The sequence below is a fragment of the Anthonomus grandis genome, chromosome 11 (genome assembly GCF_022605725.1).
Source record: "Anthonomus grandis grandis chromosome 11, icAntGran1.3, whole genome shotgun sequence".
Taxonomy (NCBI): Eukaryota; Metazoa; Arthropoda; class Insecta; order Coleoptera; family Curculionidae; genus Anthonomus; species Anthonomus grandis.
Genome location: NC_065556.1, coordinates 22,508,364 through 22,536,200, shown reverse-complemented (window position 1 = coordinate 22,536,200; position 27,837 = coordinate 22,508,364). Strand labels below are relative to the sequence as shown.

Here is a 27,837-nt window from a genome sequence, read left to right as displayed (position 1 = left end):
ATTTTCTTTTGCACTGTCTAGTTACGGACTATACTGTTAATTTTGTATTCATTTCAAATCTGACACTTGAACGCACAACTCACAAACTTTAAACACATATACTGAATTATATTAAATACATAGTGTAACTACGATTTTATATGTGTATCGTATCTATTAAATATCGTTTAATATAAAATCAGTGTTTCCTTTTTTTTACAATGTACATTAGCAACAATTACAATCACTCACATAAAGAGAAATCGGCGTGTGAGACTTTCATCCATCTACGAGAGAAACAGTTATAGTAATTAATTAATTTGTTTTTTCCTTTATTTTTCTTTTTTTTTTAAGCCTTATCGTATATTAAAATTCAATTTGCTAATAATTTTTTTAAGAACTCTTTAAAGTATTTTTTATTATAAAGTTTTTAATTCTAAATAAGCTGTGAGGTGTTGTTTTACAAAGAAATTAATTCAAGGAGACAAAACTTTATGATTAAAATCTTGTACATCAATGAGCTATCCATAATTATCATATATTAAAAGAATAGTTAAATAAAATGCTTTAAAAAAGGCTGCAATGACTATTATTTACTTACTTCAAAATCAGCAGATTTGATACTTCCAGGGGGATCTTCAGGTTGTTTCACCTCCTCTTTGGGGCAGTCTTGACTCTCTTTATCACAAAATCCTTGTTTGGCTATCTGAGGACATTTTTCTGATTTGCTATCACAATATTCACGAGTTTGAGGTGTTGACTGAGAAGCTTCAGTTTCTACAGGGTCCTAAAGAAATGTATTTTGTTTTTATGTAATGGTTTTGTAAAAGAATAATGACTTACTTACCATATGTAAAATGTTGGCAAAATTCTCTCCGTTATGATCTAAGTTATTGTCACTTTTCTGATCATTGTTACCTATGCCAAAAAATGACAATATTGAAGAAAAAACTCCATCAACTTGCCCGTTTTCTAAGTGGTTTTCTGCCAAACTACTTTCTCCCAGATTTTCCTGTGAAGATCGATCATTTATCTCAACTTCCCGGGGTTTTTCAAATGATAAATCATCCTCTCCAATGTCTTCTGCTGGTTGGACCAATTCCTCTTTAGGCGCTTCTGTAGATGCAACTATTGCTTCAACTGGTAAAGCTTCTTCAGCCTGAGCATCAGAAGCATTTACAGACAAAATTCCAACGTTATTGGGTACTTCTTCAATGGAAGATTCTTTTTTAGGTTTTTTCTGAACTTCAGGAGTGGAGCCAAACATCTGTTCTTCTGGTGGCACAGTAGGGTCTACTAAGTTTTCTTTTTCAAGGTCGTCTTTTGCAGTAGCATTTCCTTCAATGGAGTCCAGACCGTTATCATTCCCTGGGTTGGAGCTAAACATACCACCCACAGGATTTTCCACTTTGATTTCCTCTTTTGCTTCTACAAGGTTCAAGTTGGCCGGATCCGTTGTGACTTCTACAACTATTGCTTCAACTGGTAAAGCTTCTTCAGCCTGAGCATCAGAAGCATTTACAGACAAAATTCCAACGTTATTGGGTACTTCTTCAATGGAAGATTCTTTTTCAGGTTTCTTCTGAACTTCAGGAGTGGAGCCAAACATTTGTTCTTCTGGTGGCACAGTAGGGTCTACTAAGTTTTCTTTTTCAAGGTCCTCTTTTGCATTAGCATTTCCTTCAATGGAGTCCAGACCGTTATCATTCTCTGGGTTGGAGCTAAACATGGAAAAATTACCACCCACAGGATTTTCCACTTTGATTTCCTCTTTTGCTTCTACAAGGTTCAAGTTGGCTGGATCCGGTGTGACTGGATCAAAGTCTTGGGCTGGATAAGTGTCAATTTCCAAAGGAGTTTCTGTTGTAATTGGTAAAGTGTTTAGTGAAGGTTCTTCTGCAATTTTGGCATCTTTTTCTGTTATTAAGAGGTCTGGATAATTTCCTTGTTCAGTTAAAATGTCATTTGCTAAATCTTGTGTGTTGGTAGGTATTTTAGGTGTAGAATCAGTGTTAGCTACTGGTTCTCCAGTTTGTTGGTTCTCTTTTAAGTCATTTTGTAGCAAAGGAATTTCAGTAGATGTACTGGATAAAGGATCAGCTGTGTTTGTATTTAAGGACTCTTCTTGCTTGTTTTCCACAGCTTCCAAAGGCTTTTCAGTATTTCCATCAATAGCTTTCTCTGGTATTTCACTTTTTTGCACATTTTCTTGAATAGTTTTATTAATAGTTTCCTGGGGGATATCTTGCTTAATGGAATTTTCTTCCTGTGTTGTTTCTAAATCATTTTCACTTATTTCATCTTCTTGCTCCTCTTCATCATCATCTCCTTCACTATCATCATCCTTAAAAGTAAAAAAAAAAAATAATTTAAGTAACAATGAAACACCTGTTCACATGTATAACATTTTTTTTACTAAGTACCTCATCCTCGTCTTCTGTAATATTCTCATTATCTGGGATAACTTCTTTTTCTGGTATCTTCTCAGCACTTACTCCAAGCTGTGCTTTTTGTTCTGGGCTCTTTTGAATGGTTGGTTCAATAAATTTTGTATTATCTAAAAGAATTTTGCATGAATGTAATTATTGTAAACAAAAACAGCATGATTTGGGTAAAAAATAAGGGTATTTATATAATTAATTTAAAAAAGACCATAAAATTAATAACAGATAAGGAAGGCCATGAACTAAAATAATAATTAAGCTTTAACTGGAGTAAGACATTACTTAAATATCAAGTAATATAAATTCATAATTTGATTGTTTTTTAGGTAGTCTTTTATAAACAACCAAAGAGCATTTTCCATTTACCACAAAAACTGTACATACTACAAATTAAAAAAAAAAAAAACGGTTCTCAAGAGAACTTAGGTCTATCAGAGACAACCTTCAGTTTTAATTAAATTTTTTTAACAGGAATCCACGTGTCGATTGTAAGAATTCTGTAAAAAACCTTAGGAATCAGTTTACAACAGTAAAGCTGAAAGAACAGCAAAAATATGTGGAAACTAATAAATGAAGTACAGCGAAAAAATAAAGAGAATTTTATTTTAATAACAGCAAATTCACAAAGAATAAAATATTGTTTGTCTATCTTTCCTGCTCCGTTTTTTGAGCCAGAAGTTTCTCCTTTGATTAATAGTGTATGAAAGCAAGACATATGATAGCGAACTCATAAAAACCATAGGAGAAGATTTGTTACCTGCAGTAACCGTCCTTATCATTTCTTGTTCTGACAAAGGTGATTGGAACTAAAAACTTCAAAGGTTCTTCCATCCAATATTTAAAAAAAAAGGAGGCAAATATGAAATGTAATTATTGTCCAATATAAGTTGGTCTATTGAACTCACATTCTTAAAGAGAATAACAGCTTTTCTCTCCAAAAATTATGTACTTTCCACATCTAATGGAATATAGACTTTGATTTTGGATACAGTATGCGCCTTTGAGAGGGCAAGAGATGCATTCAGAAGCATTTGACTGTATCTGTCATGACATCCCACTGCAAAAATTATGCCCTGTATCCAATAAGAGGAAATTCTTACCAAGGTATACAGACTTATACATCTAATGGGTATCAACTTTTTGAAAGCAATGGTTACAAATCTGATATCTTAGAGCTTAAAATTGGTGTACCTCAGGGTTGGATCTTGAGGCAATTATTGTTCCTACTCTATTCAAATACTTTGTCTCTTTAAATGAATTCTGTAACAAAGAAAAAAAAGTGGTTTTGTGTTTCGACAATCAATTCTCCTTAACACTCAATAAAAAGAGACATCTATTGATGTCATAGTTTCAATTTTCTATAATGTGATCTACTCCTCAATGGAAAGGTTTATTCCTCTAAAGAGGTACAAAAGTTCTTCTTTTCCATGTTGGTTTTCTTCAGAGCTTCCCAGTTTGATTATAAGAAAGAAACAAATTCACAAAAAGTTTAAAATTAGTGGTCAACAGCAGGTATATGATGAATTTGTATTTTTGAGACATCAAAGTGAGTACTTAAGAGAGTTGTCCTATCAACAATATATTAATAAGGTGGAAATGAATCTCGCTAGCAATCCGAGGTACTTCTGGTCATATATTCGAAATAAAAGAACTGGTTTTAGCCTTCCCTCCAGAATGACATACAATAACAGGATTAGTATGAATATCTCATATACTGCAGATATGTTTGCAGAATAATTTTTATCCGTCTATTCGGATGAGCAAGTCAATGACATACCATCTCTTGATTTTGATAAAGTTTATGAGGTTATTACTTCCTTTAAGAATAAGCTCTGCGCTGGACCAGATGGGATTCCGGCATTCTTCCTAAAGAAATGTGTTTGTGTTCTTAATTGAAATACGAGACCAATACTGTTCATGTTTAACAAATCTCTAGATACTGGTTCTCATCCCACTCTCTGGAAGAGAAGTTTTCTAAGACCCATTTTTAAATCTGGTAGTAGAAATGAAATTTCCAATTATCGGGTTGTGTGTAATCAATCTGAGTTGCCAAACCTGCTAGACTGCCTGGTCAGTCATAGGATTGCCTGGAGTTTTAAATACCTCTTATACTCTACCGCTTGGAGAAGGGACTTCAGGTTGACTCAATATATACAGATTTTTCCAAGGCTTTTGATAGGGTTAACCATGGGGTACTCTTGCAGAAGCTTAGGGCTTTAGGTATTGTGGGGCCTCTTCTTCAGTGGATCTCAGGATTCATCAGAGGTAGAACCCAGATTGTTAATCTTGGAGATACATGTTCCTCTGAAATTTTGGTGCCATCTGGGGTGCCACAGGGCTCTCACTCAGGCCCTGTTTTGTTTTTGCCTCTTTTTGATCGATTTAGTTTGGAAACTTGAAAATTGTAGTGTGCTAATGTTTGCTGATGATGTGAAGCTATTTAGGCCTCTCACATCCCATTCCGATGCTGTGCTCCTGCAAAAAGACCTTAATTTGTTCTTTGATTGGTGCCACTTGAATAGAATGTCCCTTAATATCAATAAGTGCCATAAGATTCCTTTTTCTAAGCAAAGAAACCCTATTGCTTTTCTTTATAAAATAAATAATGTAGCAATTGGTGTCAAAACAGAGGTTTCTGACTTAGGAATATTTATTGACTCCAGGTTGTCTTTTAAAAGTCACATCAATCAGGTAGGACAATGAAAATGCTGGGTTTTATCCAACGGTCTACAACTGACTTGTCTTCGTTTACTTTTAGATTACTTTATTGCTCTCTTGTTAGGCCCATCTTGGAGTATGGCTCAATTGTGTGGTCCCCGTCATATAACTGCTACATTGAGCAGATTGAAAAATCTCAAAATAAATTTTTAAGGGTGGCTGCTTTTAGATGTGGTTACAGGAGACGGGAGTATTATATTACTATCAGTGGGTCAGGGATAACCTGAACACTCTCACGAGATGTGTTTAAATGCTACTATAGATTGTCCCGAGTTATTGTCTCTTTTTAAACTTGCCTTCCAGATTGAATAGACAATCAGAAATATTTTCAGTCCCATTCCACCATACCAATTATGGTATTAACGAGCCAATTACACGAATGGCTCGAACTGCTAATGGTCTGTCAGGACAGATAAGCTTTTTTGACTCTAGGATTACATCTTTTAAGGGGCAGTTAAAGAATATTATTTCATAGGGGCTCTAACTAATTAACTCATCTACATCTTTCATTGATTTATAGATAGTTTTGTATCTGAATATATAAGTTTGTATCGGGATGCTATGTAACACTTTTGTAAATGGATTCCATAAATAAATAAAATTTCTCGGAAACAGCATACATGGGGATGTTTTAGATCTGATTACTATATGGGATCCTGTTTTTGGGAAACTCTACAGATGTCTTAACTGTTTTAAATAACAAAAAGTGGTAATTAAACTAGTGGCAAAACTGTCACTCCACACATTAACAGTGCACTTTTAACTTTTGAATGTTTATTATATGCGAAAAACAACCTATCTAAATTTATTACTGATAAAAATTTACATTTCTGTGACAACTTGTGTGTTTTTACAAGTTTTGCAGTAGAGGTCATAAATAATAAAACTCAACTGGATGTCAATTTTACTGATTGCACCAAAGCACTTAATAAAGTTAATCACTCCCCATTTATTGAAAAACCATGCAAAATTTGATGTAATTTATTACACAAAATTTTTTTAAAGAATTGAAACTCTAATATCAATATACATGGCAGTAGGAAAAGCTTGCTTGGAGTATGCCTCTATTATATAGGCATCACAAGTTGAAATCAATGTTGGTCTGATTAAAAAGGTTCAAGAACAATTCTTAATCTCAGAAATTTCGTATCCATAAATGATTTCCTATAATGCTATGTTAACTTGTTTAAAAATTCATCTACTGTATAATAGGAGGAATTTTATCTAGGGTTAATGCGCTAGTTCGCGACCATGCGCTAGTTCTCGATCACTTGAGGGTTTAAACATTAATAATAAGAAAACAATCAGATTTTTCGCGCCGAAATAATTTGGAATTGCTTCTGACACCTTTTGATCATCGGTAACACTTAGCGCCCCCATACATGATACTAAAAGGGTTACCTCAAAAAATCAGTTGACATCGTGCCACAAACGCATTAGCATTATTGTGTACATTTGAAAAAAAGTTGTAAAGCGTGTTGCAACAGAAATTAGCGAGTAAGTGAACAGATTTTTAAAAAAAAATGTGTGTCTTTATTATATATGCTTTAGAAAGACTTTTTGATAATTTTTTCAACAAAATTTTGCTCAAAATATATTTTTTTATACTAAATATTAGGTGGTCGCGAACTGAATTCAAAATAATAGTCATTTTTAGTTCTCGGCCGGGTGGTCGAGAACTAAAGTTTTACGACCATTGTTAAATCGTTAATGTTAAAATATTCATTTCAATTAAATGTGGTGGTAGTTCTTATATCTTGTAAGAAAAATATGATATTTCTATTAGTTTAGTTCGCGACCACCCTTTTCAAGACATATAAATTATAAATTTACTGATGAAGTTTGATGGTCGAGAACTCCAAAACTTCAATTTAGTTCTCGACCACCCATCTTTTTGGTGAATTCTATGCTCGATTCTATGTGTTTCTGGAGCGTTAAACTGCCTCGGTTGAGGAATTGCCTCGCGAGGCAAACAGGGTCGTTTGTGCAAATGGTCTGTACTAACAGTTATGTTGTAGTATGTCACACTATATCAGAAAAAATTTATAATACTGTTGAACTCTAAGGAATGCCTCGGGCGAGTCCGCTCGTTCGGAACTGTCCTCTATCTTGATTGCAAATGTTTTATTTTTCCAGTGGCACGTAATAAGAAAAATTCTTCTCGCACTGGCTCAAAAAATGCTGCTCCAAAAAGAAAGATGTTTACGTATTCACAAGAAAAATTAAAAACGGCTTTAAAAGACATTAGAGAGAATGGACTTAAAATTCGTGAGGCCAGTAGAAAATATCTGGTACCAAAGACGACTACTTGATCGGTTATCAGGAAGAAGGCCTAAAAAACTCAAAACCTGGACCTGCTCCCCTCTTAACTGAGAAAGGGGAAAATCGTATTAGGAATTGGATTATAAATATTGCTAATTGCGGGTTTCCAATACAAAAAGATACTCTTATAATAGAGACGGCCTCACTGATAGCGAAAGAATCTGGCCAGGAATTATTTAAGGACAACACACCAGGACAAAGCTGGTATTTAGGATTTTTAAAAAGGAATCCGGAGATATCTCTAAGAGAAGCGGAAAGCGTTAATAAGGCTAGGGCAGTGATCAGTGAGACTTGAATACGAAAGTGGTTTTTAGATTTGCGAGAATATTTAACTAAAAACAACTTTATGCAAATATTTAGTGATCCCACAAGAATCTTCAATTGTGACGAATCCGGGTTTTGTTTATGCCCTAAACCAGGCAAAGTTCTGGGACCTAAAGGCTACAAAAATCTTTACGACATTAAACTTGGAAACGAAAAGGAAAATATAACTGTTCTTATGATGTTTAATGCAAGTGAAAACATTTCCTCACCTTTAGTATTATTTCCATATGTGAGACCCCCAAGAGCTCTTGTCGAAAATCGAAAATATGCCACAAGGATGGGTGTTAGGGAAATCTGAGAAAGGATGGATGGCTTCAGATGTTTTTTTTTGAATACATCGTGAATGATTTTCATAAATGGACATTGGAAAACAATGTTCCTAAACCACTAATTATTGTTATTGATGGGCATAAATCGCACATGACTATGTCGTTAAGTAAATGGTGTGATGAAAACCAAGTTATTTTATATGCGCTACCCCCCAATACAACAACCCATATAATGCAACCTGCAAATGTAAGTTTGTTCAAACCAATGAAAACCGATTGGAAAAAAACGGTTCGCAACTGGCAAAGTAGACCAGAGAATATTAATTGTCCAGTAAGCAAAATAAATTTCTGCAGTATTTTCAATGAAGTATTGTCGAACAATGTAGAAGAATTTCAAGCAAGTATCAAAAATGGGTTTCGGAAATGTGGGTTGTTTCCGTTAGATGCTGATTCTGTTGATTATATATACAAAATGTGTCAAGGATATAGCTGAAGCTCTTTCAACAAACAAATTACCCAGGCAAAGGCGATCAAGTGAGGGAAGGATCTCACAAAGAGACTTAACATCAGCAAAAAAAGTAATTCTAACAATTAAAGAAAATTTACAATCTTATGGAATTAACCCTGGTGTAATTCTAAATGAAATACAACTTCTGCAAGAGAATATTGAAAAACAAAGTCCAAAAGAACCCAATAGTATTACGAAAAATCCTGTGATAGAAGCACCAAAAGCTCTAGATGATTCTCAACCCTCTATAGTCAAGCAGCTATGCCTCATGAAGTAGAAATAAAACCCTCTTGCTCAAGTAAACCTAACTTGCAAATAATTGATAATGATTTATCAATTAATAATGGTGTAAATCAGGTAAGCGTTGACTTACTGCCAGATGTTACTTTAGGTGATACTTTTACATCAACTTTTATGAAGGCCTTAGAAAATAATCAACTTGTAGTGTTTGATTTTCCTAACTTTAATAATGACATTGTATCAAGTACTCCTACATTAATTACATCTGATAATAACTCTAATATAAACAATGATAGTACTACTGGTAACCTTAATATACAAATTGATTCTACTAGAGAATATTTAAGTGATGACCTCGATGATGTCATTAATATTACCCCTAATATTGAGCCTAATATTATAAGAGATCATTTTTCCAGTGATGCAAATGTCGATACCACTTCTGATAAAAGCAAGAATAATTGTGATGATGTTCTAAAGGTTAAAGTCTTAAAATTATCAGCTGTTACCAACAGCTTACCGCTGCAAACATCAAATAAACCATCATGTTCTTTTACAAAAGCATTTGACAATCATTTGGTATACTCTGAGCCAATCAAGCGAAGTAGTAACACTAACAGAAAAAAACCGTTCTTGAAAACACCTAGCGCGATTTCATCTAGTGAGTGGAGGAAATATTATGAGGAAAAAGAAAATGAGAAAACAGAAAAGAAACTTAAAACAATTCAGAAAAAAGAAGAAAGAGAAAAATTAAAGGGAGAAAAGCAAAAACCTTTAAAGGCTTTGAAGAAAAAACAAAAAAATAATGGTGAAAATCCTGAAAGCTTGACAGAGTAGAGTAAGATACCATGTGCAACATGCTTCGAAGAACTTAACAGTGATACGGAAGACGATGATAGAAAAAAATATAGGATGCGACTATTGTGAAAAGTGGTATCACAAAAAATGCACCAAATTCATTGATACCCCATATAATATTGCCGCAATTCAAGACTACAAATGTGATGAATGTTAAAGTATGTTATTTTCAAATTTAGTTTTAACTTTTTACTTTATTTGTAAGCGATAATTTTAGTTTTATTTTTTATTATTAAAAACCAACCCACATGTTTCTTTCTTTAACTTTTTTGTTCCTATTTCCTATCTGGTTTTTTTTTTACTTATATAGAGCATTTTTATTTGTTTTGTGTTTTTTTTTTTAAATAAATAAATATTTGTTTTTGTGTTATTTTTTCTTAAGGCTTTTTTATTAAGGTTGTCTATACTATGCAATCCAATCGCCATAAAGTTGTTTAAAAAAAGAGTGGTCGAGAACTAGTGAAATGGCACTTTTTTACTATTTTAGTAAAAAAAAATATTTAGAATACACCACAATTAAAAATATTTATTAAAAATAATTTAAAACTGTTTAGAGATTTAGAAAAATTCACTATGGTAAGTGATAGATTAATATTTCAATTTTCACAACATTTGAAAGTGAAAATTTTACTAAACTGGTCGAGAACTAGCGCATTAACCCTATTATCTTGTAAGTCACATTAAGTATAAAGACTGCTTTCTTAGAAATAATAAATTTCATGTTCCAAAAATACATCTAAGACTAAATAACAATAGATTGTTCTCTATTAATAAGACTAATTGTTCACCTATATATAAGTTGTTGGAAGAATGTAACCATGCAATTTATGGTTTAAAGGAGGATAAAAAAAGAATATATGATAATAATCCGCCAAACAGCATTAAGCTTATGTAGTTAAGAAAATTTAAAATAATGATAAAGAACATATTAATCTCTGTGTCCTTACACATTACAAGAATTTTTCGGTAAACCACATGAAAATGAATAATATTTAAAGAAATTGCTTTGTTTGGACCTTTCAATGTTCATTGATTGTGTTTATATTCTTTTATTTATTTTTTATTTATTTATTTATTTATTTATACACGGGATCAACCCCATTACAAAAAATATATATATTCTTAAAAAAGAAATAAAAGCTATACTACCTAACCACTAATTACTAATTAACAATAATTATCAGACTTAATCTTAATACCAAGGATAATTAAACCGTTTTACAAGTAGTAACAATATTCTCTCAAAATCAGAACAATTAACAATGCAAAATTAGCTAAGAAAAAACAAAATATATTATTATCAATGACAATGATCAAATGTATTTCAAATCATTAATCATGGAGCAAAATTATTTCAAAAAACAAAATCCTACAAACTCTTAATAAGACTCCTAAAATGCAATAAGGAAATTCCCAAAACTTCAATTCCAGTAGAGTTTACCAGTCTCAAGGTCCTTTCGACAGGCGAGTGCATAGCATAGTTGGTAAGATGATAAGGCAAAGAAAACAATCGATTTGCCCTCAGATTACGGTATGGAATATTAAATGAAATCCTATTAAGTAGTTCGGGACAAATCACAAGGCCATTCAAAAGTTTATAAATAAACACCAAATCATTCTCAGTGCGTCTCTTAAGTAAACTCCGCATATTCACCAAGTTCATTGCTTCATCATAACAATGGTCATTAGGAACTGGAATACGAAGTTTATAAAGGCAGAATCGTAGAAATTTATTTTGAACCCTCTCCAGTGCCATACAATTATTCATGTACAGAGGAGACCAAATTATTGATCCATACTCCAACAAAGAGACAACAAGTGATGTGTACAACCTTTTGCAAGTTTCAACCGACAGATCCTTACAATTGCGCAGGACAAAACCAAGGACCTTAGATGCTTTAGTTATAATAGTATTTACATGGGTATTAAAATTCAATTGTTCATCAAAAAAGATATAGGAGGAAGTTACCCGTTTGTTTCTTTTGTAGAAACTAATGTAACTGCATTTACCCACATTCAGAGCCAAACTGTTACCAACACACCATTCACACAATCTATTCAGATCATCTTGCAAGAGAACCATGTCTTGTTCTGAACTGATCATCTTATAAAACTTTAAATCATCGGCAAATAACAAAAAATTACTATTTTTAAAGCAAACCAAAATATCATTAATGAAAATATTGAACAACAGGGGAGAACAATGACCACCCTGTGGAACCCCAGAGGTCACACTGATAAGATGCGACCTAGCATCCCCAATTTGTACCTGCTGAAATCTGTCAGAAAGAAAACTCGCAAACCAGGCCACCAAACAATCTGAAAAACCAAAAAGTCTCAATTTTTCTAATAATAAGCTATGGTTGACACTGTCAAATGCCTTGGAAAAGTCTGTATATATTACATCCACCTGTTCACCCCTCTCCAAAGCACTTAACAGAGCACCCTGATACAGCAACAAGTTTGTAATAGCAGACTTGCCACGACTGAAGCCATGCTGTTCATTTAACAGAAGTTCTTTGCAATAAAAATTAATTTGGTCATAAATAAGACTGTCTAGAAGTTTTGGGATGGCAGACTGTACACACACACTCCTGTAATTGATCATTTCATTAGCAGCACCACATTTAAATATAGGCGTAATAAAACTGAGTTTCCACTCGGATGGAAAAACTGTCAAGTCTAAAGACCTACTGAATAAAATAAAGAGGGGATAAGAGAGGGCACATCACATACACATTTTCTCAAAAAATAATTGGGTATACCATCAGGGCCAGCACTAAGTTAAAGGGGTAATCGAAAGATCTTATCAAATATTAATCCAATAGATAATTTAGGATTTGGAATAGTCATGTTTACACCAGCCTGCCGAGAAGGTAAAACATTATTATCTCCATTATAGACAGTAGAAAAAAACCTGGCAAACCCCTCTGCAATTTGTTCACAACCTGCAAACTCCCCATCATTATAGGTCATCAAATCAGGAAGCCTATTCGTTGCTCTCCTGTTATTAAACTTATACCAAAAACTTTTGGGGTTTGTATAAAGTAACTGGTCCAAATTTGAAATAAAGTTCTGGTAACAAGTCTCCGTTAGAGTTTTGCACCTAGCTCTAAGATCTGAAAAGACTTCGTAGTCTGCAACAGTATGACTAGACTGATATTTTTTATGTGAAATTTTCTTTTGCTGGATCAAGTACTTTAACTCCCCTGAAAACCAACTGGGAAAAGACGAGGTTTTGAATCTCTTAAGAGGCACAAACAAAGCTATAGCCATATTCAATATATGATAGAACTCTGAAACCGCATCATCAATATTAATTACATTCAAAACATGGTCCCAATCAACTCCACACAAATAACTATTAACACCCAAATAATTTGCATTTCTAAAGTCATAGAAGAACTGTACAAAATTTAAAGTTTTTTCTTTACCATTGTTAAAAGTTAATTCAAAATGATAAGGCTTATGATAGACAGATTTATCAAAAACACAGTCAACAGCTTCAGTCACCACTAGATCATTCCTATTTGTAAAAGTGAGATCAAGAAAGGCATTTCTATCATTTGGCACAAAATTCCTTTGAAAAAAGTTAAGGTAAGAATAAAACTCCCCAAGTATTAATCCACATGGGTTAGGTGGGCATCTAACAACAGTTCCAAACTCATCATTTTCCCAAAGAGCATCCGGAACATTAAAATCACCAAAAATAATAAAGTCAGAGTTTGAAAATTGTTGCCTGAGAATATCAACTGACTGACAATGTCCCTCATAAGAATCCGTATTGGACCCAGGTGGGATATACACCCCTCCAATTACAAAACTACTCCCGCCCACATTACAAGCTAAAAACAACTGCTCAACTGAATTGTACTGTAATCTAAGTTTTTTGGCATTTATAAAGTCTCTAATGTAAATTAATACACCTCCACCTCTGCGCTTATTGCTTGTAAGAGACGATCTATCACAGCGAAACAGATTGAAAGATTTCACAGCCAATTCAGCACCCGAAAAATCATCAGAGAGCCAACTCTCAACAAATATTAAGATATCATAGTTAGAACATATAATATTATTATGTAATTCCTGAAGTTTAGTACGTAAGCCACCTACATTAAAACAAAAAACTTGTAATGGGGCTACTTCGAGTTTTTTCGATGATTCTGAGCATCGAAAAAATCGCACTTTCAGGCTAGGCTAATCGATTATAGCTCTATTCTGCTTATAGGTTAAAAATTTCAAGATTTTGGCTTGTTTAAAACAATTACAGTCCAAGACAAATTTAATAATAATCCTGACATACCAATATTAAGAGGTTTGGTCTCTTCCGATGAACTCTGCTTCTCTTCTACTTTATCTAAAGGAACCTCAGTGCTGCTACTAACTAGATGTATAGGGATTTTAGTACCATCGACAATTTCATAAGCCTCCTGGGTGGGAGCGACTTTTATTTCATCTTGGAGGCTCTCAATAGTGACTTCAGGCTTCTTAACTATTTCAGTGTCTAAAATTTCCGTGGGTTTTTTGAAAAGATCTAATTCCCTAATGTGATCCTTGTTGACATAGCCCCTTTTGCCCCCGATCTCTACACCAATAAGGTTGGGCCTATTTCCAGCCCCATAACTGTATATTATCACATCCTGATTTCGGGAGAACGACAAGACGTTAGCTTCGGGGCTGCGGTATTTTATTAAAGTCACCCCCTGCGCAATAGGTACTAAAAAGATAAAAATAAGAGCCTTTTATAGTAGAAATATGGGACTTTGATAAGGTGTGAGAATAGTGGTTTAGGTGACATTCGAGGCCTACCTGAACAATTTTTATCGATACATAAACGCTTGTCGGATATTTCGGCATAAACTACGTGCGAAATTAAAGTAAATATAACAAAATATACCGATTTAAAACTAAACATTGTGGCATACTTTGACAAGTCGTATTTTCGTGAAGTGTGAAAGCCACATCACTGTTATTGAACCGCTGGCGCCCTCTTATGAAAACAAAGGTTGACGTTTATAGTGTCAAAAATCATATGGGAAAGACAGATCGCGGGGTTGTCACTGCGGTGATGTTTTTATAGGCAACCCACTATACAGCTTCTAAGGGATTCTGTAATTTATGTATTATCACAGATTTAACTAGCTAACGCTTGCGTTAGCTAGTTAAATCTGTGGTATTATTATTATTATTTATTTTTTCTTTTGTGGGCGGTTTGAAACACTCCTTAACCTCTTAGCTGATTTATTAATTTACGTTTGATCGAAACATACTTTATTATCATAAAATTTAAAACAGATTAAATATTCGGCACCTAAAGAGTAACTAAATACTGTACCTAAATATAAAAAGTAATAATAAGTCACCCAGACGAATAAAATACAAAAAGGAGATGATATGAAGGCCATATTTATAATGAAGAAGGCAAATATATTACAAAAATTATTACAGTACATAAATTCATTACCAGAGACAAAATAAAAAATGGAAAAGAAGAAAAAAACAAACAAAGATCCAAAGCTTACACAACGGACTATAAAATACTTTACTAGTAAGGAATGATGCAACAGATCTTTTTTCCTAATTAATTCACTCTTATATTTTGTGATATATATAATTCCTATTTTAGTTCTCTATTAGGTAATACTCTATATTCAAATTTTATACATCAAATCGACCGACATGAAATCTACATTTTCTTATCTCGAATGCAAGTCATGGAAACCACTTTAGGAATCCCGGCATCTGTTATGCCTTCGTGCTGCCCACGATATTTTATCCAGGTATTCAAAGACTTCCATTAAAATTTCTGATAAATTATTCGACAACCGTTGGAAATATTTTAGCGAGGGGGGTATGAATGCGGAATGATAATGAGGTGAAATATTAAATTTCCGTTTGTGAAAAAAAAATTAAGTAGATAATCTCGTTAGAAGTGCAGTGAGTTCATTTTAGATTATCACTGGCCTCAGACAACAAATAAAAAATTGCCCAACTTATCGTTAAAAAGTGCATTATTTTTTTTTTGGGTTCATTATTTCGATAAGCTTTTTATTAAACAATGAGCCATGACCTGACACATAAGGTTTTTTGTTGTGTTTCGACACATATTTTTAAAATTTTTTAGATAACCTAAGGAACACATGCATTATTATCGTTAAATCTGTAGTAAGTCAACGACTTTTTAGTAAATTTTTGGTATTGGTTATATTTATTAAGCTATATAGTATATACGTACATATATCATATACGATTCTATTTACAAAAAGGAGAAAATTTCGGAATTTAAAAAAATTGACACTGGACTTACAAATCTAGTTTTTATGTTGCCCAGCATATTTTCCATGGAGTTTTTTAAGTAAAGTGTTGCGATGAATTCCGTACCTATCTAAAAAATGTTATTGATTAATAATGGCAATTAATTCTACTCTACAATTTAAAAAATACCCTTCAGCCGCTTGTCGTATGCTCAAAGTTTTAGTTCTTATTTGTCTAACAGCCTCTTGCAAACTCTCTTTCGTCAGGGCCGAACCGTGTAAAATATTTTATTAATATCTTCCAAATATTTAGAACGTCATGCCTTAAGCAATTTTTCATTGAAAAAAGGAATGTCTGTTCCAATTCTAAAAAAAATATTTGTTGATTTAGATGTCTGATGGTCGAAAGAGGCTTTCTGGTTCCCAATACCGAAAAAGGAAGCTAGAAAAGGAGGAAGATGACAGGCAGTTAGCAGGTTCGTTAAAAAAGTTTTTTGCGTCATCAACGAACCCACAACCGGCACAACCTCAACCTTCAACAAGCCAAAGGCCGGATGTTCAACCTTTGACGTCAACTAAAGCCGATGCCGATGTAGAACAACCAAATGATGGAGATCAACAACCATCAGGAGATGAACTGAAACAAGATGATCACTCGACGCATACGCCAGCAAATATGCAAACTGAGAACATTGAAGCTATTCAGGTAAATGAAGAACGATTTAAAGATCCAGCATATTGGCCCGAAATATTAGATTATTGATTTTAGGAATAGGACCTGTTCAAATTAAAAATATTAATTATCCCATTAATAATATAAATAGATGTTTTAGCGCTGCTTACTTTGAAAAAAAATTAACTAACAATGAAAAAGTTCCTAGAACCTGGCTTATTTACTCAAAATCTAAAGATTCAGTGTACTGTTTTCCTTGTAAATTATTTAAAGTTTCTGATAATAGTTTTAATGAGGGGAATGGCTATAGTGACTGGCGACATTTATCTCGGACTTTAGAAAGACACGAAACCAGTAAGGGGCATTTTAAAAGTGTTAGGAAATGGCTTGAATTAAAAAAATCAATAGAAAAAGGTTTAACTGTTGACTCTATCAATCAAAATTTATTTTAAATGGAAAAAAAAAGATGGACTTCGATTTTAGAGAGAATAATATCTGTTATTCAATTTTTGAGCTGGACAAAATTTAGCTTTTAGGAGTAATAGTCAAAAACTATTTGATAAGGGTAACGGTAATTTTCTGAAATTAATTCAGACGATTGCAAAATTTGATTCTGTAATGGCCGAACATATTGATAGAGTCCAAAAAGATGGGAACAAAATGCCGCATTATTTGGGAGATAAAATACAAAATGAATCGATTTTTTTAATAGGATAAAAAGTAAAAAAGTGTATTGTTGAATGTTTAAAATTATGCAAATATTTCTCAATCATTCTTGACTGTACACCTCAAGAACAAATTACCATTATTGTTAGATTCGTTTTTATTGATGATTGTTCTAAAAGTATAGAAATTCGAGAACATTTTTTAGGATTTTGTAAAGTTACAAACACTACTGGTCAGGGGTTAACAGATTTTTTATTAAATTATTTAAAAGAACTGAATATTGATATTGCCAATATGAGAGGTCAGGGCTATGACAACGGAGCAAACATGAAAGGCAAGCACAATGGCCTACAAAAAAAAAACTAAATATTAATCCTAGAGCCTTTTTTGTACCTTGTGCCGCTCATAGTTTAAATTTAGTAGTTAATGATGCAGCAAAAAGCTCTCTAGAAGTAACTAATTTTTTTAGCATTATTCAAGAAATATATGTCTTTTTTTCGGCCTCAACTTACAGTTGGAGTGCTCTCTTAAAAGAGCTGCCCAGGCTAACACTAAAGCCCTTATCGGATACCCGCTGGGAAATCCGTATTGAGGCAATAAAAACTCTTAGATTTGAGTTAGAAAAAGTGTATGATGCTCTGTTTACGCTTTTTAATGATGAAAGCAGAGATAATGAAACAAAGAATATTGCAATGTCCCTAATAAATAAAATAAAATCATTTAAATTTATTTGTTTGTTAGTTATTTGGTACAACATTTTGCCAAAAATTAATATAGTAAGCAAAACACTGCAAAAGTCTAATGTTATTTTACCAGAAGCTGTACAGATGCTAAAAGATTGAAACACTTTATTTTTGACACAAATGAGATCGGAAAACGGGTTTTTAGACATGATAAATGAATCTAAGAAAATTGCGGAAGAAGTAGACGCCGAAATTTCCTTTCCAGCCATTCTCTCAATAAGACCAAGGAAAAAAAAAACGTTTTTTGTTTATGAACACAAGGATGAGCCAATCCAATCTCCAGAAATAAATTTTAAAGTATTTTTTTTTTAAATATTCTCGATATTTCCACCTCAAAATTGGATGAGAGATTTCACGATTTACAAAAACATATTGAATTATTTGGGTTTTTAAACAATTTGAAAGCATTTTCCAAACCCGAAATAATGACCTATTGTAAGAATTTAGAAGCTAAATTAACTGACCCTGAAACAACAAAAAATATGGACATAAATGGATTGGACCTCTATAATGAAATTGACATATTATTATCAATTTACATTAATGATAGAAATATTTTCTCGGCCAAACAAATATTAATATATCTGGTTGCTAACGATTTGAAAGGCATATTTCCAAATTTATTCGTAGCTTTAAAAATATTTTTAACAATGCCAGTCACTGTAGCTCATGGGGAACGCTCATTTTCCAAACTAAAATTAATAAAAAACTACTTAAGATCCACAATGAGCCAATCAAGACTATCAAATTTATCAATAATAAGTATTAAGGAAGACATTGTTTCTAATTTAGATGTTACCGACCTAATTAGGGAATTTGCATATAAAAAGGCAAGAAAAGTAAATGTTAGCATTTAAACCATGGTTCTAATTACTTTTTTTCAATTTCTTTAAATTAGTATGTAAGTAAAATATATTTTCTTTAGGTGTTTATATCGATGTAATTACATATTAATATAGAAATACTCATATAAGTAAATAATATAATAATATATGCTTTTATGTATAGATAATATTGATATATTGATTAATATATGTGTGTTCGGAATTTAATTCAATATGATTTTTTTTATTACACCCTTTTTTTTAAACGTTGTACTTTGGTAAGAGCATTTTTTAAAACACTTTTTATAAAAATCACTGCAGAAGGGGCGGCAAAATTAGCTCTTGCACCCGGGCGGCAAATACCCTAGGCTCGGCCCTGTTTTTCGTGTAGTTTTTGTATTGACGACTCCCAGGAGTTCGTTTGTAGTTTCGTGGCATTGCTAAAGTTAAAAAAAAATGCGTCACAATTTCATCCCGTCTGGTTTGGTAAAAGGTATACGGGGTGAAATTGTGCCAACAATGTGTCACAAAGTCACCATAGGTTTTGTTAATTTTGTATTTAACATGGCGCCAATAAAAAAACACACTTTTTTATTTAAATAAATTATTATATAGATAGTCAACAAATGTGATTACAAGATTCAGACATAAAGATAACTTCTACTAAAACAAGTTATATTGTACGCGGGGAAGAAGTACGCCCGCAGCGCTTACACGGTCTTTACCGGAAATATTTTAAATTTTAGGTGGGAAAAACGGCTTGCCACAAAATCATCCTGTTTTACGGTACTTATAAATTTGAAAAAATAAAAGAAAAAAATTTTTTTTTTGGGGCTAAAATGCTACAATTAAATATATAATTAGTAATATCCTTTTTGTGTTGTTAGTGGTGCACTATTTGAAACAGGGGGAAAATATAGATGAAATCAGGGAAAATGATTTATTTGTAAAATTTATTTTTACTTTTTTTTTATTTTATAAATTTCATGCAAGCAACAAATTTGACGATTTCTCATTTAAACATAGCCTCCTTAACAGCTCATTTCCTCGAGTTTAGGGACCATGTTTTAGATAAGGATTATGAGGTAATTGGGGTAGGAGAAACAAATCTAAAGCCACATATATTAGATGCATTTATTCAAGTTGAAAATTATAATTTTTGTAGATGAGATAGAGTTGAACGTCATGGAGGAGGTGTGGGGCTCTATATAAAATCTTCATTGTCAAATGATTTGGTGCTTAAGCAATATTCTGATTGTATTGAGTGTCTTTGGGTTTAATTACATATAAAAGGTGAAAGTTTATCATAGGATGTGTCTATCGTCCACCTGACTTTCCTGTAACGCGGTTTATTTCTGAAATCGACGTAATGCTTCTAAATCTGCTCCTTCTTGTACATTCAGCTTCTTGACTGTTTGGGATAACTAACTCGATTACTACACCTCAAGTTTCTGATGAAATTCTTCTGAAAAATCACTGTATTTAGTCCATATTATCCAATCTAATCGCACTGTTTTTTGTATTAAATATTTATTAATATACATAATATAAACTTATATCAAATTTAAATAAAACAAACTCTGTTATTAGATTAGATATTAACGACGGAACCAGTTGGTATTCATGCGTATTATTTTGGAAAACAATGATTTTTGGAAACAATTTCTCACCAGTAAGTTGTGTGGGGTGGGTGGGTGGCTAAGGGTAGGGTTAATGAAAAACTAATTTTTTGTAGAAAATAATTGCCTGAGAAAAAAATGCTTTATTTGAAAATAATAGCTGATAAAAAAATCTATAGTTTTTGTGTCTACTCTTTAGTAAAACATGAAAAAACCCTATTATATTTCTCGAAAGCAATAAGGCGTATCGCTATGAAAATTGCAATAGTTGCGTCATTTTTTATCGCAAATAAGGGGAAATTTGAAACATCATGAAATAATGATTGTAATTAATAAGGCCTGCTGACTATAAATATTATTAATAAATGGCATAAAAAGTAGTTGATAAACTTCAGAAAATGTTGGCATGTTGGCAACGCCGTATTCCTACTGTCTCTATTTATGAATTCTCTAATAGGTTAAGGCCGATTTGGCTCACTGGCAAGCCAGTTTTTTACTGGCCAAGTGTTGTACCTAAAGTTGTTTACACGTTGTCAGTAAGTTCAAGTCAGTTGTGAATTTGTACTGTGTTGTTTTTAAAAATGAATTCGAGAAAAATTGAACTTTTCAAAAAAAGAACAATAAGAACCGTGATTATGTTACTAAAAGATGAATTGAGTAATATGTTAGATGAAGAATTGAAAAAAAAAGAAGCGACTATGGGTGAGAAAATGGATCAGTGAGAGATCAATAACAGGAGGTTCGGTTTTGCTGTTAAAAGAGCTTAGATTAGAAGATGTTTTAATATCTTCTAACTTTTAATCTAAGCTCATAACATATTTAGCTACAGGAATGTCTTACCGAAGCATAAGTCACTTTGATCGTGTTTCCAAATCTGCTATATCACAGTTAATACCAGAAGTGTGTCGGGCAACTTTTAGAGCATTAAAACAATGTATTAAGATAAAGTATGTCTAATATATATTCGGAATAATTTACATTACATATTTCTCAAAGCAGTCGCTATTATATCACTGCCTTGTGTGCTTTCGTCCAGGCTATCATTGTGATATGAAATTGGGGAAAAATCATCGTTGTAGTGAGAAGCCGAAGAAGAACTTGTGGTGTCTGTTGGACTGATTTCTGGTGGGGGACAGTATAATGCTGGCTGGTAGCTCGACTGCTGATATTATTGGACGCTGGTATACGCTTGAGAGGGCATGTTTGATTGCACCGGTTGCTGAATATTAAAATATGCGGAATTAGGTTTCTTGGCTTTTATATCAGTAAGTCTGCGATGAGTTAATATACTCTGTATTTTTTCTTGAGCAATGATTGCTTGTTCTTCGGATAATTTCTTTAATTGAACTGATACACTCTTTCCAAATACGTCATGTTCTGTTTCTTCCATATTTTTATCTATATTTTTTAAATCGTCAGTTAATGAAGACATTTGTGAGAGTTTGCTGCGCTTAGATTTTAGGGATTCTGTAGTAAGTGGCCGTTTTTCTGCGCTTGATTCATTCTCCGCGGGTGATGTTACTGCCGGAGCAACCTGACACCTATTTTCCGAGCTTGGTGAAACTGAACGTTCCACGTCATTGATAGGGTTTTCTTCGACATTTTCTATGTTATCTTGCAAATAAAAGAACAAAATATATTAAAAAAACTGTAATTTCAATAGGTTACAAAAAGAAAAAATATCTAATCATGTTATTTCATTTTTTAGATGCCAAATACAGAAGAGGAATGGAAAACCATTGAGGCGGGCTTTAATACAAAATGGAATTTTCCAACGTGTTATGGCTCAATAGATGGAAAACATAGAGCTCAAAAACAGAGCTCCCTCTAATAGTGGAAGTGAATTTTTTAACTATAAAAAAACAAGCAGCATCATATTGTTAGCTATTGTTGATCACAACTACTGTTTTTCATACATAAACGTTGGCGCAAGTGGCAATGCATCTGATGGTGGTGTTTTCAAAAACTGTTCAATTCACGAGCAACTAGAAAATGGCCTGTTACCCGAAGATGGAGTTATTGTTGGAGATGCAGCATTTCCGTTTAAGACATGTTTATTAAAGCGATATACAGGCGTTAACCTCAGTGCAGAAGAAAAAATATTTAATTACAAGCTATCACGTGCCAGGCGTATAGTCGAAAACGCTTTTGGGATTTTAGTCAGTAGATTTCGTATTTTTGAAAAGGCAATACCGACTAACTTGGATACGGTAGATGCAATCATTTTTGCAACTTGTGCACTACATAACTGGCTAAGAAAAAAATCAAAATCCTATATCACTGCAACTTGTATAGATAAGGAAGATCAAGATGGAAATATCTCGAATCAAGGAAGTAATCATTCAGCAAATATTGCTAAAGAAAAAAAAGATAAATATAAGAATTTTTTTATGGACGACGGTAGTGTTCTGTGGCAATTTGGTCACATATAGTATTATAAAAATAGTAAATAATGTTAAACTAAACTTATAAATATACATATTATTTTTCTTACTGTTGTTCTTCGTCTTTCTGTCACATTTTTGATAAAGGAATTTAATTCCTCAAACCATGTTACTCTCGGTATATAGACATTTCCCCCAGCGCCAGATCTAGTAGATTTCTCGATTTATCGACTTCTAAATAGTAAGTATTTCTAATACTTTTTATCTTATTTTTTATGTCCTCAATCGTAATGCCTTCGATACCAATTTCGGTCCGAATTTGTTGAAGAGCCGATGTTCGGTTTTGTTTGTTTTTATATTCCTGGCATCGAATATTCCATAGGCATTCATGCTCTCTATACAGTTGAACAAGCTTTAAAGTTTCATCTGCACTAAGCTTACGGGCCATTTTTTCAAAAACACCCAGAAATAATTACAAAAAATAAACTAAATAATTCAACTTTCAAGGCAGCCTTCCTAAGTATGCTACTGACTGGCGGCAACGTGTTTAGACGCTGCCTAAGCACTGGCGCGGGTGTTGCGGAGCATGGAGGTGAAATCGACTGGCACGAAAAATAGTAGTGATGGGAGTACTCAGATACGGGAATCGAGTAGTATTCGATTCCTAAGAGAATCGAAAGTACTCGAGTACTTCAGTATGGAATCGATTTCGGTACTCTGAATTTCTATCTGTCTATTTGTCGGCACGCAGATAACAGATTTGGAGAAAACGTAAAAGGAGCTGAGCCTAATGTTTTTTTTTTCAGTTAGAAAGACAATGTTAAAGTTGCACGTATTTAGTTATTTTAGTTTTGCTTATCTGCTTTTGCTTTTAAGACGTATAGGAAAAAATCTCTGTTTTCCTATTAGATAAAGAGTTTTGTTTTTGGTTAAAAAGTTAAGTTTGTTTGTGAGAAACTCGAAGAACGAGTTTTCTTAGGTGTATAATAACAAAATAAGGTCCATTGTGTGGGAAATTTTTAAGAAACAGGATAAAAGTGTAGCTATTTGTTCAATTTGTAAAAATAAGTTGAAATTTTATGGAAATACGACAAATTTAAAAAAACATCTGACCCGACTACACACAATCCAGTACAAGCAGCTCACTGATAATTCAGAAGCTTATAAATAAATAAGCTTCTGAATTATTAGAAATATTTGACAAACACTCTCTTAAAAGACAAATTTGTTAAGGTAAAATCAAACATTAAAGCAATGTTGTGTGAGGTGAACTATGTTTCAGTGACTACGGATATATGGCCGATGTCCATATATCCATAGTAATATTGCTTATGTATTTATATTGCATTTTAGTTATAAGGATAAGTTGAACTCTCAAGTTTTGTCTACCGATGAGATTTCTGGGTCCCATACTGGTGAAAATATTGGTCACACATTAAAAAAAGTATTAAATGAATGGGGAATTATAGACAAAGTCGTTACAATTGTATCCGATAACGGAAGTAACATAAAAAATGCAGTAAATGTACACTTGAAAAAACAGAATCACCCTTGTGTGGCACACACCTTAAATTTATGCGTTACCGACAGCATAAAAGAAAACGAGGATTTTCATTTGCAGCAAATCTCGAACACTAGTTTCGTATTTTTAAACAGTGTACTAGCAACCGAAAAATTGAAAACGACACAGGTTCAAATGGGGTTTCCAGTTCTTAAAATTAAGCAAGATGTTGCCACAAGGTGGAATTCGACATTATTTATGTTAGAACGCCTTTTAGAGATTAAAGATACATTGTCCGTAACATTATTCAGTTTGCCTCAAGCTCCACTTAGTTTAAACGCTATGGAATGGAGTATTGTTTGGGATTGTGTGCCAGTTCTCAAGCCTATCGAAATTATGACGTCAGTATTATCGGCTAAAAAATATCCAACAATATCTACAATCATACCACTAATTAGAGGACTACAACACACTTTACAGCATATAGATCCAACAACGGAGGTTGGCATAAAATTAAAACAGTCATTATTGGAGGTGATAGGAAGAAGGCTTGCTCCGCTCGAAAGGGATAAAATTGTAGCAAAAGCGACATTTTTAGATCCGAGGTTCAAAGGTATAGGCTTTAGACTGGAAGAAAACGCTAAAAACCCTAAGTCTTGGGTATTAGAAGAAGTGAAACAAATCGTTTTAAAAAATAGCACTGATTCTATGCCGGAACTTGAACCGAACTCTTTGCCACCGACATCAGATACATCTAGAGATCTTTTTTGATGACAAATTATTGAAAAAAAAATCAATTGTAACAAAGATAACAACAGCAATGTTAAGTATAAGGCAATATTTGCAACTCCCAAATTTGGATAGAACAAAGTGCCCATTTCAATTTTGGAGCCAAAATAAGACTATGTTTCCAGAACTGTACGAATTAGCCCAAAAATATTTAAGTATTCCTGGAACGTCTGTTCCATAAGAAAGAATATTTTCAAAGGCATGACAAGTAACTAATGTTCAACGAAATCGCTTACTACCTAAAAATTTAAATCAGATTATTTTTTTGTTATAGTTTTTATTTGCAGTAATTTTTTTGCTTTTAATTTTTGTTTTTACTTTAAATTTTAGAAATAATGTGCTTTTTTTAAAATAAATTTTTGTTTGTGTATTTTTTAAATTATATAAGTTATTTTATTCAATGAAACAACTTATAAATATAATATAATAAGTTTTTTGTTTTTATTAGTTTAAGTTTTAAAAATGTGTGATATTTTATGTAGCACAATATGTTATATATTATAAAAAAATAAATGTCGGATTTAGTTTTTTTAAAATCATGTAAACTGATTTATTCAATAAAATTGAAACAGTTATCCGGATCAGTACTCAGTACTCATTTAAGTATTCGATTTTAAGTTGTACTCGATTCCGTGATATTCGATTCCCTAAAGTATTCGATTCAGCCCATCACTAAAAAATAGGCGAACCCTCTATTCTCGCCAGTGCAGTCGGGCAACACTGGACTGGCACAAAATAGTGTCTATACGATACCAGCGCTGGCGTGCCAGTGAGACTGGCGCCAGTTACTGGCATCGTGTAAATCGGCCTTTACGTCAAGGGTTTATTACATATGTATCAAAACTAGCGATATTGCCAGCGCAAAATAATATTTTGGAAATAATTAAATCTGTATGAATCCATAACCAATTGATACAATAAATAAAGTATGCTAATGTTTTCAAATTAATTCAAATTCATATATTGATGCTAGCATAAAACAAAGTATTCACCCAAGTGAATTATAGGTACATAGTAATATAAAATTTACAAAGTTAGTCGATTACAGTTAGTTCAAGAGTACGACATTTATATTAAAATTATCTAGAAATTAAAACACTATACGCACCATATTAATATCAGAAATTATTAGTTATTGCTTTAAAATAAAAAGCAATATAGGTACCAGTATCTTAAGTAAGTAAATTGAGAACCTGTGAACTATGAAGAAGAGAATCTGAACAGACTCCTAAAAAGTTATTGGTGAAATATCCTGATTCACGTTGAACCACTTTTGAACCCTGGAAAGTATTCATCTTTTGACGTAACTGTAGTATTATCAACAAAACAGGTGAAAAGCAAAAAGTTCTATCAAATCAAGTAGAGTACAGGTCTCAAAACAGATCCCTTCTAACTCCTATAGTAATCTTGCTTTGTTGGTAACATAATACCCACACTCACTATCTGATCTCTATTGGTCAAGTAGGAAGAGCATAACATTGGGAATGTACTAAAATGCCCTACTCAGGTCGCAAAACAAGACACTGCCAAATTGTAAAGAATCAATTAGGTCTAAAATGTTAATAGCATCAATACTTCTACGTATTATTCACCAATACCTTTACGAAAACCAAACCGACAAATGATTTGGCTTAATTTTTTTTTCTAATTATTGAATACCAATACAATTTTCGAGATATCAGGAATACCCCTTTTGAAAATAGAAATTACTCTAGTCAATCCAAGCATATCTGGAAACGTGCTCGCTCTCAGGCATTGCTTGACTCAACAATGCTTCTTCTTCTTTAAGTAACATGGGGGAGAAAGAAGACATATCCTCCTACCCAAATTAACTAGACATAGAACTGGGTCACTCCTCGGCAATGCAATACTTTAAGCAATACCATGGGCAATACATGAAAAGAAATTATTAGAGCCATCTACGGTTATAGGTTTAGTTGGGTTTTGAGCTGAAGATCCTTATCATTTGCTCTGATTTTTATTTGTTACTATCGATAAACTTATTCATTTAATAGTTGAAGATGACTTCGCACTGCTTTGATGTTGTTATCAAACCAAGTAAAGTTATGGAATTCCTTTGATCAAGATGTTTTCTGAGGAAAAGGCTTATTTTAGATTTAATAGAAATTTTAAAACAATCACTAGCACATTTGCTATCATTAGTCACTAAATTGCAGTCAAACATGGATAAACCATATCAAAAAAACTTAACATACCTCTTTGTGTCGTGGGCCTAAATGCCTTGGGATAGTGTAATAGTAGTACAAGCTCTTGTCCAAAGTAATCAGATATTCTATATAATCAATAAATAATAGATAAGCTTATATTCTTTAAAGACATAAGCTTTTCGCAAAGTCATATCATTCAAGGGCATCTGACTGATCCCTGTTAAAGTGAATAATATTAATACCTACTACCAATAATTTTTTACGTATGCCAATTGTACTTAGAAAAAATATAAATTTAGATCATTAAAAATAGGTACAGCACAACATTTAAAACATTTTTTTGCACAATATTGTCATCCTCTATATTTATATTGACGTAAAATTTGCTTAATAGTTTATTGTATTACATAAACGATTTATTTGGTAATCTAGAGAGGCGACAGGATTATCATGGAGCCAGTGATAAGCGCGTATGTTAATACACTTATCACATTGTTAAAATTTATTAATAACAGGGGGACTAGCAAAAAAAATAACACCAATTTATTCAATTA

The 27,837-nt window shown here is 32.8% G+C and overlaps 1 protein-coding gene across 7 annotated transcripts in view; it reads right to left on the bottom strand.

Annotated features, from left to right (window-relative positions):
* LOC126741969 (transport and Golgi organization protein 1) overlaps positions 1 to 14,650 on the bottom strand; it is a 39,373-nt gene extending 24,723 nt beyond the window's left edge. For 4 of the 7 annotated variants that reach the window (XM_050448461.1, XM_050448459.1, XM_050448460.1 and 1 more), the window contains exons 1-5: positions 14,472 to 14,649; positions 13,966 to 14,379; positions 2,403 to 2,536; positions 827 to 2,323; positions 581 to 766 (exon numbers count right to left, since the gene is read on the bottom strand). In XM_050448461.1, coding sequence (XP_050304418.1) covers positions 581 to 766; positions 827 to 2,323; positions 2,403 to 2,536; positions 13,966 to 14,379; positions 14,472 to 14,577 — 2,337 coding nt within the window. In that variant the 5' untranslated portion in view covers positions 14,578 to 14,649. Of the gene's footprint in view, positions 1 to 580; positions 767 to 826; positions 2,324 to 2,402; positions 2,537 to 13,965; positions 14,380 to 14,471 lie in introns of all 7 variants that reach the window. The other 3 variants (XM_050448463.1, XR_007662450.1, XM_050448462.1) reach the window with 3 other exon arrangements.
* Between the last annotated feature and the right edge of the window lie 13,187 nt (positions 14,651 to 27,837).